The sequence below is a fragment of the Bufo gargarizans genome, chromosome 5, assembly GCF_014858855.1.
Source record: "Bufo gargarizans isolate SCDJY-AF-19 chromosome 5, ASM1485885v1, whole genome shotgun sequence".
NCBI lineage: Eukaryota > Metazoa > Chordata > Amphibia > Anura > Bufonidae > Bufo > Bufo gargarizans.
In genome coordinates, this window is record NC_058084.1 from 350,503,141 (window position 1) to 350,518,230 (window position 15,090).

At 47.8% G+C, this 15,090-nt stretch overlaps 2 protein-coding genes across 2 annotated transcripts in view; one reads left to right on the plus strand and one right to left on the minus strand.

The window, feature by feature from the left end:
- Positions 1–3,052: 3,052 nt before the first annotated feature.
- Positions 3,053–6,620, minus strand: SOX4 (SRY-box transcription factor 4). Its single transcript, XM_044293169.1, has one exon. It carries the CDS (start codon positions 6,261–6,263, stop codon positions 5,100–5,102), a length of 1,164 nt encoding a protein of 387 aa, XP_044149104.1. The 5' UTR covers positions 6,264–6,620; the 3' UTR covers positions 3,053–5,099.
- Positions 6,621–11,336: 4,716 nt separating this feature from the next.
- The window catches only part of LOC122939454, a 123,751-nt gene continuing 119,997 nt past the window's right edge, over positions 11,337–15,090 (plus strand). Inside the window, exon 1 of the mRNA XM_044295526.1 lies at positions 11,337–11,634. The gene's annotated coding sequence lies outside the window, so the exon portion shown is untranslated. The remainder of the gene's footprint in view (positions 11,635–15,090) is intronic.

Below are 15,090 nucleotides of genomic sequence, written 5' to 3' on the forward strand. Positions count from 1 at the left end.
CATGTAGAAAATGGGCCTTTTAGGGGTTAAAATGAAAAGAAAAAAAGAAAAACTCACTACTTGCACACAATGGAAAACTTGCTCTGCACCAGAGGCAGCAGGACCTGACACCCTCTGCGCTGGGGGGTGGGTCAGGCCCTGCTGTCTCCAGTGCAGAGCAGCTGCTTATAGCAGTATTTTATTTATTCTTTTACATTTGCTGGCACTATAGTGGGTGATGTGGGGTCTGGGGACATTATATATATTTGTGCATATTACATATAGCGGGGCATTATAGACACTGGGAGCACTAAACAGGGGCCATTATAGATACTGGGGCAATATGGTGGGCATTCTGAGGGCACTGCAGGAATTGGAGTTTATAGCCTCACATCCATGTAATGTTTCCGCTCTGTCCACAGAGCCTTTCTTAACTCCACAGAATAGGGAATAAGTGGCTGAACGCTGGCGGTCCGACTGCCGGAAACCCTTTTGATCACGAGAAGTCCAGTCCAGTGTTGGCCATTTAAACGGAGTAGCGGTCAATCATGTGCAATGCCACTCCATTTAAACAGGGAATATGGGGCCTTCTGTTCTCATAATCAGTGGGAGGGCCAGTATATGGACCACCGCCGATCACTTATCACCTAAGACGGGTGGTAAGCCCTTTAAGATGGTTGTCTCATTAGGACTAACTCTTCTCTAAAAACAGTATCCTGAAAACCAGCAGCCTTACACCCCCACAGTGATCATCGGAGGACGTTTATTCTAGCCACAAAATGTCTCTGTAACAGCTACTGCAGGGCAAATGTAAGAGCCTGTGCATCATTTACTAAGTAGCTATCCGCCCCACTGGCTTATATAAGGGGCATCCAAGAGAGAGGACCCCCTCTGACATCCATGTGCACCAATAAAGCCTATAGGCAGGTGCTGTGTAGATTAGGTACTTTACAGAACACATTGCGGAATTGCTTAAAGGGAATCTGTCACCCACTTTTCACAGCTTATACTGCATGAGGAGACTTGTAGGCCATACGTGCTCCTCGGAAATTCTGGGAAGAAACGGATGCAGATGTAAGGCACCAGGGTTTGAAGTCATTGCCCCAAAAAAAGATCTTTTATTGATATACAAATCAAGCTCAGTGCCCAGCTGGGCATGCTTTCCTTTAAAAAAAAAAAAAAAAAAATCACCTCTTCTACCCAATTTCAGCTCCTCCCCCATGACATCTCCATGAAGCACTTCCAAATCTCTGTGTCTTCTGGCACCCGCACATTACACACCCTTTTGTGAGATAGTGCGAGCCACAAGAGCAAAGGCCACAGAACATATGCTGGGGCACTGGCCCACAGAAAGGAGTGTAGGGCACAGGTGCCGGGAGACATGGTGAGGGCACATGCACCCAATTCATAAGTGCTGCATAGTGATGTCAAGTGAGAGGGGAGGACTTGAAATTAGGCAGAAGAGGTGGGCTTGGGCGCTTCTGAAAGCAATGCCTGCCCAGCTGGACACTTTGAGCCAGATCAATAAAAGTTATTTTTCTGGGCAATGACTTCAGTTTAAATTGTGAAAAGTGGGTGACAGATCCCCTTTAAAAAGCTATTTCCTAGTGTATATAGTAGTTTTCATTGCTTTACCCAGGTAGTAGCCAAATGCTTTGAAAGGTGCAACCATGAAAAAGGAGACATCCCCTCGTCTGTCCTGCTCCACTTGTGGATCATCCTTCCTGCGACTATTTTAGCTTTTACATGGTATCAGGGACTTGTTACGTAGTCTATGCTGCAGTATTGTCATTAAATCATTTCAAAACAGGAGGCAGATTTTGGCCAAGAGGAAATACGGGAAATGACATGATGTTTTAGCTAGTCTTTCGGGAGGGAAGGTGGTGGGGGGGGGGGGTGTTGACTGACATCATGAAATGCGCTCATTTGCATAGCTATAGTGTCTGTGAGAGCAAGGATTTACACCAGAAGATAGTAAGATGTTCCTATTGAAACACGCATGCCATGACCAGACACCAACACTTGCAGAAAGTGGTGTACAAATCACGTCTGGCAGGACTTCTCCTGAGAAAATGAAGATCACTGCTGAATTCCATCTGGAGACATCAAGGTCAGCTCTGGATGACAAGCTGGTCCTTCAGATGTTGAAGCTGGAAATGGCATCCCTTGGCAAGGCAAACCACAGTGTTCACAGAGAGGGATGCCATTTTGCAGACTTACCATCCAAACAATTTGCTTGCCACATGTGGCCTTCTTCAGGCAATGGTTTCCAATGGCGATTGTGGGCCAAAATCAGGTGCGGGTCCAAAAACACAGAACAGGTGCAAACCTTTCCATGATACCGAATCTCTGTGTAGCCTCAGCTCTTGATTTTGGCTCACAATCACTGACTATTCGAAAGTGGTCTAAGGGTAGGCTCACACCGTTTTAGGAGAATTTGGGGCAGATTTTCCTGCGGGGGTTTCAGCCAAAGCCAGAAGTGGGTTCGAAAGGAATTGGAAATATAAAAAGGAATAACCTACTTCTGCCAGCTACAACCACATCAGGAAGGGAAATCTGCCTCAAAACCTACCACCTAATGGAGGCCCTGGAGCATACTCTTTATTTTAATCAACATAATGCATCCCTTTAAGATCCATAATGAACAGTCACGATAGGTCCGGACTGGCTCTACACAAAAGGCAACCAAAAAATAAAAAATCTACACCCATCGATAATTTCATTCGGTAAATTATTTGTTTTACCATCCAGCCTAATTTCCATGAAGAAACAAAGAGGTTATCAGTCTGCATACAGTATTCCTCGAAATTTCCTAGACAGAACAAGCTGTGACACTTACTCATTACTTGAAAGAATGGCCTGCCAAGATTTTATTTCCCTACTTGCTCTGTACGTGTTCGGAATAGAAGTCACGCTGTTACATTTTGGATTTATTTTTTTTCCTCTAACCACGAGGACCAATGCAGTTAAATTTCAGGCGCCCGGCTCCTCCCCTGCAACAGTCCCCAAGCTGTGGGAAGGCTGAGCACCCCCCCCATAGGAACACACAATAAAAGACAAAACCAATCGAATGTAAGGGTTTCAGTTCCAGCTGATTTTATTTCCTTTAAAAAAAAGTTATTTACAGGAGAATATCAACAATCTGACAGGCAGTGAAATAACCACGGTTAGCTGGCATGAAGGTATGCCTCAAATCTTGGAATTGTGGATCGATGGTCAGACAAAAAGTATCTTACACGGCATATTGCACAGGATGGATTACAAAAAAAATAAAAAATAAAAATTGTAAAAAAAAAAAAGTAGGTGCTGCCTGCTGCGGCAGAAGTCCTAGTGCCTGTCATGTAATACATACATAAAACACACATTTTTTTTTTGTCTTTTTTTCGCTTATTATAATAGACTTAAAAGGTACAAAGATGGTTTCACTTTTTTTTTTTCATCGTAAAACACAATAGCTAGAAACCTGAATACATATGCTATCATCATGCCCAAAAGAGACTAAAACAATCATAGTTTAGCGACAAGTAGAAAGGATTAAATAGTCAAATACGAGAATGAAAATGCAGTACATAGTGTCGCGAACTCAAATCGGCATTTAGATAGGTCCAGTGGTTTAAACGGCACGGTTTTATTTTTTGTCCTTTTCATTTTTGTATTATAAAAAAAGTGCAAATATGTGGTCTAGAAGTTAAAGCTACAGGATCCCTTTTCTTTCTTTTTTTTTGCTTAGAATGTGCACTGGTTTGCTTTAAAGCATTTGGAGTACAGACTAGCTTGCATAACCCCCTCCCCCCCCCTTCTTGAGGGTCACCGTATTTCAAGGGTTAAAAAAAAGGCAAGCCTCAGAGACCGGTATTGGTGTTCTAAAGAGAAAAAAAAAAAAAGAGAGACAAGCGTGCGGCTCAATGTTCTAACCCTACTGGAAACAGGCAACTAACATTGTTCCTCTCCTCCTCGAAGCATTAACAGTGCCAAACCCAAAGTGCTGCCACTAGCCCACAAGGGAGATGGCGGCACTATAATAATAATAATTAAAAAAAATCCTCTGAAGTAGAGTTATAAAGAGCTATATAAATACTACACAAGATTATTAATACAAAGACTTTTTTTTTTTTTTTTTTTTAAGTTTTCAACCGATATACAGTGTATTATTAGGAATACTCTGAAGGTGTGAGTGCACGAGGCTGGAAGGGATGCTGTGACTTTAAGAAGTGTGTAAACATGGAGGAAGTCATGGGCTGGTGCAACTTCATTATTATTACTGTTTGGTGGAGATCAACCAGCCTCCCTGTTTGTAGCGTTGACCGCAAAGCTGAAATAATGACACCGGTTAAAACACCCCTTATATATTTTTTACAAAAATACACTGAGAAAATAATCAAACGTTTTTTGTTTTTTTCATCTCTTCTTTTTTTTGCCTTTTTTTTTTTTTTAAAGTGTCAAAAGTCTACCTTTAAATATAAAAAAAAATTAAAATGTTAAAACTCTAGCCCTTCAGTGAAGGAGACATAAAAACGGTGTGGATGGGGGAGAGGAAAGGAATGTTTGGCCGGTATAAATAGGTCCACCTAGAAAAAAGGGGGAGCTGGAGTACATATACAAGAAGGGGGGGGACAATATGGATCACCAATGGGAACCCAAAAACGAACAGTCTGTCCATGTACAGCTACTGAGTACTAAGAACACGTACATACTCTGAGGAGAACAGATTTGGTCCTGAATCATTAGAAGTCCAGCACAGATTTGAGTTGCGTTTGAATCCTTCAAAGAGCTAAGAATGAGAAAAAAGCTGGTGATTTTAGGAATCAAACAGAGCGCCACCTATCGGCTGCAGATTATCCTAACACTAAAACTGCTCAACAGTCTTACAGAAACCTTAAAAGAGACAGGAGAACATGCTATAGTATAACCCACCAGTGAAAGAATCCGACACCACCACGACTCTGAGAAACACATTGTAAAGAGCCCCCCGGGTACCACAGAAATATGTAACAACCTCTCCTCCTCGTGTCCAAGGTGCCCTCCGTCTCCGGGCGTGCAAATCCATCGCAGTGAGCGGGCTCCGGGCAGGAGGCAGAGTCCGGCCTCGGCGGTAAGTGCCATGTGACGGGCCGCCCCGCTCAGTAGGTGAACACCAGGTTGGAGATGCTGGACTCCAGCCAGTCCCCGGAGATCATCTCGCTCACCTCCGGCGTGCAGTAGTCCGGGAACTCGAAGTGCGAGCCGGAGCCCGCCTCCAGGTGGAAGTCCAGGTCCCTGTCCAGGGCGGCCGCGCTGAAGCTGCCCAGCGACATGCTCTCGAAGCCCGGGCTGGGGTTGAGCTCCAGCAGCTCGTCCTCCAGCTCCTCGTCCGAGGAGGAAGCCGATGAAGAGGAGGAGGAGGATGCGGAGGAGGGGGAGGATGCAGCCGAAGAGGAGGAGTGAGAGGAGGACGGGGCCGGGGAGGACGCCCTCGGGTAGCCGTCGTGCTCGGACGGTGAGTCCGGGGAATTGTGCATGGAGCCGGCCCCGTCGTCGTACAGGCTGAGCGGGTCGCTGGAGCTGCAGCTGAGGGTCGGGCTGGCGGGCACGGCCATGGGGGACGAGCCGGGGGCGCCGAATATGTAGAGCCGGTGCTTGGGCTTCTTGCTGTCCGGGGCGGCCTGCCGGCTGGAGCTGCCCGCGCTCCGGGACTTGTACAGGGAGTGGTGGTCCAGGACACACGGCTGCTCGGGGAAGGCTTTGCCGCCCAGGACCAGCTTGGCGTGCGGCTTACTGCACAGCTTGGCGCCGCTGCTCTTCTTCAGCGGGGGCTTGGAGGAGCTGCTGCAGCTGCCGGGGTTCCCTGCCCCGCCGCCCGGGCTGCCGCAGCCCTTCTCCCCGGGCTTGGAGGCGCCAGACTTGACCTTCTTTCTGGGCCGGTACTTGTAGTCCGGGTAGTCGGCCATGTGCTTGAGCCGCAGCCGCTCGGCCTCTCGGATGAAGGGGATCTTGTCGCTGTCTTTCAGCTGCTTCCAGCGCTTGCCCAGGCGCTTGGAGATCTCGGCGTTGTGCATGTCCGGGGACTGCTCCATGATCTTCCGCCGCTCGATCTGCGACCACACCATGAAGGCGTTCATCGGTCTCTTGATGTGGCCGCTGGGCGTCTTGCACCAGCTCGGGTCATCGGCTTTGCCCCCGGTGGAGGCAGTAGAGCCCGGGGTGGGAGAAGATGCCATATCCAGCTCGATGCCCACCCCGGACTCCGAGCTCTCTCCTGCCAGCAGCGCCTCCGTGTTCTCCGCGTTGCTGCTCTGCTGCACCATGGCGACGAGGGGAGCGTCCCGGCTGCTGCGGTGTCCCGGCACAGTGATCCAGGCGCTGGAGCATCCAATACACTGAGGAGGAGGGCCACGTTGTGCTGCGCTCCCTTGGTTACTGGCAGCTCCAGCAGCCGCTGGCAGGCATCACTCTGGCTTTATGACTTATGATCACTGGAGGAAGTTCTTATGAGTTTTGTACGGCTCCAGTCCAGCAGTGCAGAAGGAATAGAATCCCAGGTAGGAGCTGTGTGCGTGTGTACAGTCCTGAGTGCTGAGGGGGGTCACACACACAGATGACCAGCAGACATGGAGTGTATGGGGTAGAGGAGGAGCCGCTCTACACACTATCGCCGGTCCTCACTCAGCTAACAGCTCTGCTCGATGCAGCTTCGCGTCCCTTTATCCCTTCCCGGGGCGATTGGCAGCCAATCGCCTGCTGTTTCTAACGTTTCCTCGTGCCAAACCCCGCCCCCTCGCCGCCCATTGGCTGGGAACGCGATGCAATAATAATCACCGCGTGCAATGAGAAGCTCCAGAGCTGACCTCATTCCGATTCACACTGCAAACTTTCCTGTGAGGCCGAGGAGACGGCCCCACGTATAGCGGCTATACATACTACATGTCACGTGTACAGCTCTACATACATGTCACAGGTAGAGCGGCTATACATACTACATGTCACGTGTACAGCTCTACATACATGTCACAGGTATAGCGGCTATACATACTACATGTCACGTGTACAGCTCTACATACATGTCACAGGTATAGCGGCTATACATACTACATGTCACGTGTACAGCTCTACATACATGTCACAGGTAGAGCGGCTATACATACATGTCACGTGTACAGCTCTACATACATGTCACAGGTATAGCAACTATACATACTACATGTCACGTGTACAGCTCTACATACATGTCACAGGTAGAGCGGCTATACATACTACACGTCACGTGTACAGCTCTACATACATGTCACAGGTACAGCTCTACATACATGTCACACGTACAGCTACACATACATGTCACACGTAGAGCAGCTATACATACTACATGTCATGTGTACAGCTCTACATACACGTCACACGTACAGCTCTACATACATGTCACACGTACAGCTACACATACATGTCACACGTAGAGCAGCTATACATACTACATGTCATGTGTACAGCGCTACATACACGTCACACGTACAGCTCTACATACATGTCACAGGTATAGCGGCTATACATACTAATCACACGTACAGCTCTACATACATGTCACAGGTAGAGCGGCTATACATACTACACGTCATGTGTACAGCTCTACATACATGTCACAGGTAGAGCGGCTATACATACTACATGTCACGTGTACAGCTATACATACTACATGTCACACGTACAGCTATACATACTACATGTCACACGTACAGCGGCTATACATGTCACACAGAGCGGCGTGGCGCGCCCGTGGACAGTATACTGTGTTTACACACTCCTAGGGGATAAGGCCCCACGTATAGCGGCTATACATCTATGTCACATGAATAGCAGCTATACATACTGCTTGTCACACGTATATCAGCTATACATGCCTGTCAAACACAGAGCTATATATACTACATGTTAGAGACAGTTATGCTGGGTATACACTCACGGGGAGACAGCCCCACGTATAGTTGCTATACATACAAGTCACACGTAGAGCTTTAGATACTACATGTCTGTGGATAATATACATGCATGTACACACTCCCGGGGGAGACGGCCCCAGGTATAGCAGCTATACATACTGCATGTCGGACACATGTATGCTGTGTCTACACACTCCCGGGGAGACTGCCCCACGTATAGCAGCTATACATACTACATGTCTGTGGGCTGTATAGACACATGTACAGCTATACATACTACATGTCTGTGGGCTGTATAGACACATGCACAGCTATACATACTGCATGTCTGTGGGCTGTATAGACACATGTACAGCTATACATACTGCATGTCTGTGGGCTGTATAGACACATGTACAGCTATACATACTACATGTCTGTGGGCTGTATAGACACATGCACAGCTATACATACTGCATGTCTGTGGGCTGTATAGACACATGTACAGCTATACATACTGCATGTCTGTGGGCTGTATAGACACATGCACAGCTATACATACTGCATGTCTGTGGGCTGTATAGACACATGCACAGCTATACATACTACATGTCTGTGGGCTGTATAGACACATGCACAGCTATACATACTACATGTCTGTGGGCTGTATAGACACATGCACAGCTATACATACTGCATGTCTGTGGGCTGTATAGACACATGCACAGCTATACATACTGCATGTCTGTGGGCTGTATAGACACATGTACAGCTATACATACTGCATGTCTGTGGGCTGTATAGACACATGTACAGCTATACATACTGCATGTCTGTGGGCTGTATAGACACATGCACAGCTATACATACTACATGTCTGTGGGCTGTATAGACACATGCACAGCTATACATACTACATGTCTGTGGGCTGTATAGACACATGCACAGCTATACATACTGCATGTCTGTGGGCTGTATAGACACATGTACAGCTATACATACTGCATGTCTGTGGGCTGTATAGACACATGCACAGCTATACATACTACATGTCTGTGGGCTGTATAGACACATGTACAGCTATACATACTGCATGTCTGTGGGCTGTATAGACACATGTACAGCTATACATACTACATGTCTGTGGGCTGTATAGACACATGTACAGCTATACATACTGCATGTCTGTGGGCTGTATAGACACATGTACAGCTATACATACTGCATGTCTGTGGGCTGTATAGACACATGCACAGCTATACATACTACATGTCTGTGGGCTGTATAGACACATGTACAGCTATACATACTACATGTCTGTGGGCTGTATAGACACATGCACAGCTATACATACTACATGCACCACCATGGAGCACACCTCACCAGTTTATAACCCCATGAATGACATGTCCCTGGCATTGCTATATACATGAAGTGCCACTATATACCTCTATATATACCACAGTGTCTGCACTATATACCTCTATCTATACACCGCAGTGTCTGCACTATATACCTCTATCTATACACCGCAGTGTCTGCACTATATACCTCTATCTATACACCGCAGTGTCTGCACTATATACCTCTATCTATACACCTCTATCTATACACCGCAGTGTCTGCACTATATACCTCTATCTATACACCGCAGTGTCTGCACTATATACCTCTATCTATACACCGCAGTGTCTGCACTATATACCTCTATATACTGCAGTGTCTGTACTATATACGTCTCTATATATACACACACCGCAGTGTCTATACTATATACACCATAGTGTCTCTGTACTGTATATCTATATACACCGTAGTGTCTATGTACTGTATATCTATATACACCGTAGTGTCTATGTACTGTATACCTCTATATATACCGCAGTGTTTATGATATATATATATATATATATATATACACATACACACACATATATATACACAGACACTGCAGTGTCTATGGACTATATACACCTCCACTGTACCGTATACCTCTATATATACTGCAGTCTGTGTATGCTATACCTCTATATACTGCAGTGTCTATGTAATGTATATCTATATACACTAGTGTTTATGTACTGTATATCTCTATATACACCTCCACTGTACTGTATACCTCTATATATACCGCAGACGTCACCGCTTGTGTGCGGGGCATTACCTCTCTATATACCGCAGTGTCTATGTACTATATATCTCTATATACACCTCCACTGTACCGTATACCTCTATATATACTGCAGTCTGTGTATGCTATACCTCTATATACTGCAGTGTCTATGTAATGTATATCTATATACACTAGTGTTTATGTACTGTATATCTCTATATACACCTCCACTGTACTGTATACCTCTATATATACCGCAGACGTCACCGCTTGTGTGCGGGGCATTACCTCTCTATATACCGCAGTGTCTATGTACTATATATCTCTATATACACCTCCACTGTACTGTATACCTATATATACCGCAGTGTTTGTTTTATATATATATATATATATACACACACACTGCAGTGTCTATGGACTATATACACCTCCACTGTACCTCTATATATACTGCAGTCTGTGTATGCTATACCTCTATATACCGCAGTGTCTGTAATGTATATTTATATACACTAGTGTTTATGTACTGTATATCTCTATATACACCTCCACTGTACTGTACACCTCTATATATACCGCAGTGTTTATGTACTGTATATACACCTCCACTGTACTGTACACCTCTATATATACCGCAGTGTTTATGTACTGTATATACACCTCCACTGTACTGTACACCTCTATATATACCGCAGTGTTTATGTACTGTATATACACCTCCACTGTACTGTACACCTCTATATATACCGCAGTGTTTATGTACTGTATATACACCTCCACTGTACTGTACACCTCTATATATACCGCAGTGTTTATGTACTGTATATCTCTATATACACCTCCATATATACCGCAGACGTCACCGCCTGTGTGCGGGGCATTACCTCACCCTACCGCGTGCGGTAACGGGATGAATGAGGCAGGAGACGTGCAGCACATGTGAGGAGCAGTGTGGCCCCTAGTGACACCGCACACCTTCTCCCACAGCAGACCGCGCAGTCACGCCCCCTCCACATTCAGCGTGTTACCAGGACGCCGAGGGCCCCTCAGCAGCACGGACCCTGGCAGCGGGCACAGCACGTGCTGCTGCATGGAGTCTCCCCCCGGCCAGTGAGGTGAGGAGGAAGGAAAGGCGGCAAGGAGCGGCAGCTGCCCAAGGTGACATGGGAGGCGACTGTCTCTCCTCCCCGGCCTGTCCTCATGTGGCGGCCCCTGGGCGGGCGGGCCTGCCTTGTTTACACAATGAGGACACGCCCCCTCCTCCAGGGGTGGGGGTGTGCCGTCTGGCTGGCTGTCTGCGGCGGGGGATGGGAGCGGAGACTGCTGCTGCTGAACCCGAGGCGGCTGAGGTCAGCGGCACTGATTGCTCGGGCTCCTTGTCGCTATTATTCACAGCACGCCGCTCGGTGTCTGGAGGAGGGCCCACACTGCCTTAACCCCTGCCGTGCCGCTGCCTGTCATGTAGCAGCACGCTCTGCCCCGCAACAAGCCGAACGTGTGGTGAAGGGGGGGGGTGACACGGCACACGCCCCCCGTGCTGCACGGCTGAGGTGATGCCGCCCGCTCCCCGGCACAGCTTCTCCACGGATACAGCCCTATGATTTGCTGCGCGTGTATCCGGGTGCGGGACTGACAGGCGGCGCCCGCCGTCAGGTGAGGAGTCTGCCTGCAGCCCCATATTACAGCCGCTTGGCTATGGCAATGGCGCTGCCGTGGAAGGAGCGTTGTCCTCCCTTCCCTTTGTGTCGTGCTTGTCCCGGACGGGGTAAGAGTTCAGCCGAGGCTTCTTGTCTCGGGTCAGGCTGAGCGGGAGAGGCCGCTGGGTGGCAGCACCGAGCCTCCATGGCTGGTGCAGACAGTGATCAGTCCATGTGCCAGGCGTGTGCCTGCTGGACCGGGGTGAATACATGGCTGTGGAGGCTGGGAGCTCACCCCTTGTAATGAGATCTCCAGGGGGACGGAGACTGCAGTGCCACCAACCCGTATTAAAGAGGAGCTCTCACCACAAGACGCAGAGCAGATTGATGGGGAAAAGATTCAGTAAAACTGGTCATTTACACTTAGATCTCTGCTCTTTCTAAACTTAAAGGGGTTGTGTAAGAATTGACCTGCGGTATTACGTCACCTGCAGCCAATCATTGGCCGCTGCAGTGACCGTATCCTTTTAAGTCAGGGATGCCCAACCTGCGGCCCTCCAGCTGTTGCAAAACTACAACTCCCAGCATGCCCTGACAGCCTACATTTATCAACGACAGCAGGGCATGGTGGGAAGTGTAGTTTTACAACAGCTGGGGGGCCGCAGGTTGAGCATCCCTGCTTTACATCATGACAAATTATTGTAAGGGGCCGTGGTCAGCGATTGGCTGCTGGTGACATAAACCGGATATTGTCAGCAACAGAGCCAGCGCCGGGAAGCAGGTCAGTAAGCTTCCCTTTCAGATCCGAAACCTGCCCCCCAATTCTTGCACAACCCCTTTTAAGGGAGTTGTCCAGTTTTCTCATATTGATGACCTTTTTTTCAGGGTAGGTCATCAATATCAGATTGTAGGGGCCCAACTCCCGGCAGCGCTCCTGTACCTGCTCGCTGTCGACATTGCCGCGGACCAGTGCAATTCCAGCTGTTCGTCCGCTGCTGCAATGTCGGAGCTGGCTCGCTGATCTGATATTGAGGACCTATCCTGAAGTTAGGTCATCCATGTGAGAAAACCAGACAACGGCCAGATCTGCCCAGGCAAGTACTTACCTGACAGACCCCCTGCTGCCTCTCCGGTTCTCCCAGCTGGGCTCTACTTTCCAGAATGATGCATGTAGTCTGCTTATTGCACTGCGTCTCGTGGCGACAGGTCCTCTGAAATAAAATAGCGCCACCTCTCGTCTTTGGGTTACTTCTGGTATTGCAGCTTCATTCACATCAATAGGGAGAGTATTCTCAGCCCGGGGACAGGACTGGCACTGTATCTGCAAAATCTGTTAGATATGAAAACCACTCTCTCTTTATGAGTTTTCTGTGCATGTTTCAGTATTTTTCTCTCCTCTGCAAAACCGCACTGGGAAAAGAAAAACATATTTGGTTTTAATGCGGATGTGATTATTATTTTTTTAGGTCTTAAAAAAAGGTTTCACATATTAAAAACTCTGACTGCAGGCATGTTTTTAAAGGGTTTCTGTCACCAGATTTAACCCTATTAAGCTAGCTGATATTAGCGATGTGCTAATGTCAGCTAAACCTAACTAGCCCATTCCTACTCTTATTTATGCCCCTGTTACTCCAGAAATGTACCTTTTATAATATGATAATTAGCCTCTGTGGGGGAGGGGGGGGGGATTGTTCCCGCTCAGAGGCTGCGTTCTCCCACCTTTGTCGTCTCCCTCCAAGCCCTGATTAACAGGGCATAGCATCGCTCACATCTGTCCGCCAGCCCTGTGCTCTGGTGAAATCTCGCGCCGTTCAGCATTTGTGCAGGAGCAGTGAGGGAAAGACACTCGCGGGCTGCCAGCTCCCTCACCGCGCCTGTGCAGAATACTGAACGGCGCGGGATTTCACCAGAGCACAGGGCTGGCAGACAGATGTGAGCGATGCTATGCCCTGTTAATCAGGACTTGGAGGCAGATGACAAAGGTGGGAGAACGCAGCCTCTAGGAGCAGGAACAACGCCCCCCCCAGGCTAATTATCATATTATTAAAGTGTTAGATTTCTGGAGTAACGGGGGCATAAATAAAAGTAGGAATAGGCTAGTTAGGTTTAGCTGACATTAGCACATCACTAATGTCAGCTAGCTTAATAGTGTTAAATCTGGTGACAGAAACCCTTTAACTGCACCCTATGGCCTCTTGCAGGTGACCGTATGTTTTTTGTTATTTTTTTCCTGTATTTTGCGGTCCGTTTTTTCACAGATCCATTTTTTGTTTCAGTAGTGTTTCCTCTTCCGTTCCGTTTTTCTGTTTGGTTTCCGCTTGTGATCCTTTTTTTGTGGAACGGAAACTGATTCATACAAAAATGTTTTAACAGTAAGCACATAAAATTTTCATTAGATGGTTCAGCAAAAAAGGAACGGATACGGAAGACACGGATGCATTCCCTTTTTATTTGCGGGCAATAATAAGACAAGTTCTGTCTTTCAGCGGAACGGAATGCATACGGAGTACAGTCCGTTTTTTTGCGGAACCGTTGAAATGAATAGTTCCGCATTCGTACCGCAAACGGAATCTGCAAAAACGGAATGGAAAACGGGGGGGGGGGGGGGGCAGTTTGTTTGCAAGAGGCCTAAGGGAGAGATTTATCAAAGGTGGTGCTACGGAAGACTGACCTGGCAACCAATCAGATTTCACTTTTCAGAGCTCTGTTGGAAAATGAAAGGAGGAATGTGATTGGTTGCGATGGGCAACTGTCAGTTTCCATTAGCACCACTTTTGATAACCCCCTTCCCAAAGTGTTTATTACTTCCCTTAGGGCTCTTTCACACCTGCGTGATCAGTTTTATCCTAATGCATTCTGAATGGAGTGAAATCCATTCAGGATGTCTTCAGTTCCGGAACGGAACGTTTTTTTGGCCGGAGAAAATACCGCAGCATGCTGCGCTTTTTGCTCCGGCCCAAAAAACTGAAGACTTGCCGCAAGGCCGGATCCAGAATGAATGCCCATTGAAAGGCATTGATCCGGATCCGGCCTTAAGCTAAACGTCATTTCGGCGCATTGCCGGATACGATGTTTAGCTTTTTTAGAGTGGTTACCATGGCTGCCGGGACGCTAAAGTCCCGAGGCGCTCCAGAGTGACGTCAGGGCACCCCAGGCGCATGGATGACATGATCACATGGCACGTCATCCATGCGCATGGGGCGCTCTGACGTCACTCTGGAGCGCCCCGGGAGCCGCACGGACGGTAAGTATACCGCTCCCCCGCTCCCCGCTCCTACTATGGCAACCAGGACTTTAATAGCATCCTGGGTGCCATAGTAACACTGAAAGCATTTTCAAGACGGATCCGTCTTCAAATGCTTTTAGTACACTTGCGTTTTTCCGGATCCGGCGTGTAATTCCGGGAAGTGGAGTACACGCCGGATCCGGACAACGCAAGTGTGAAAGAGCCCTTAGAAGGGCTGGCCACTTT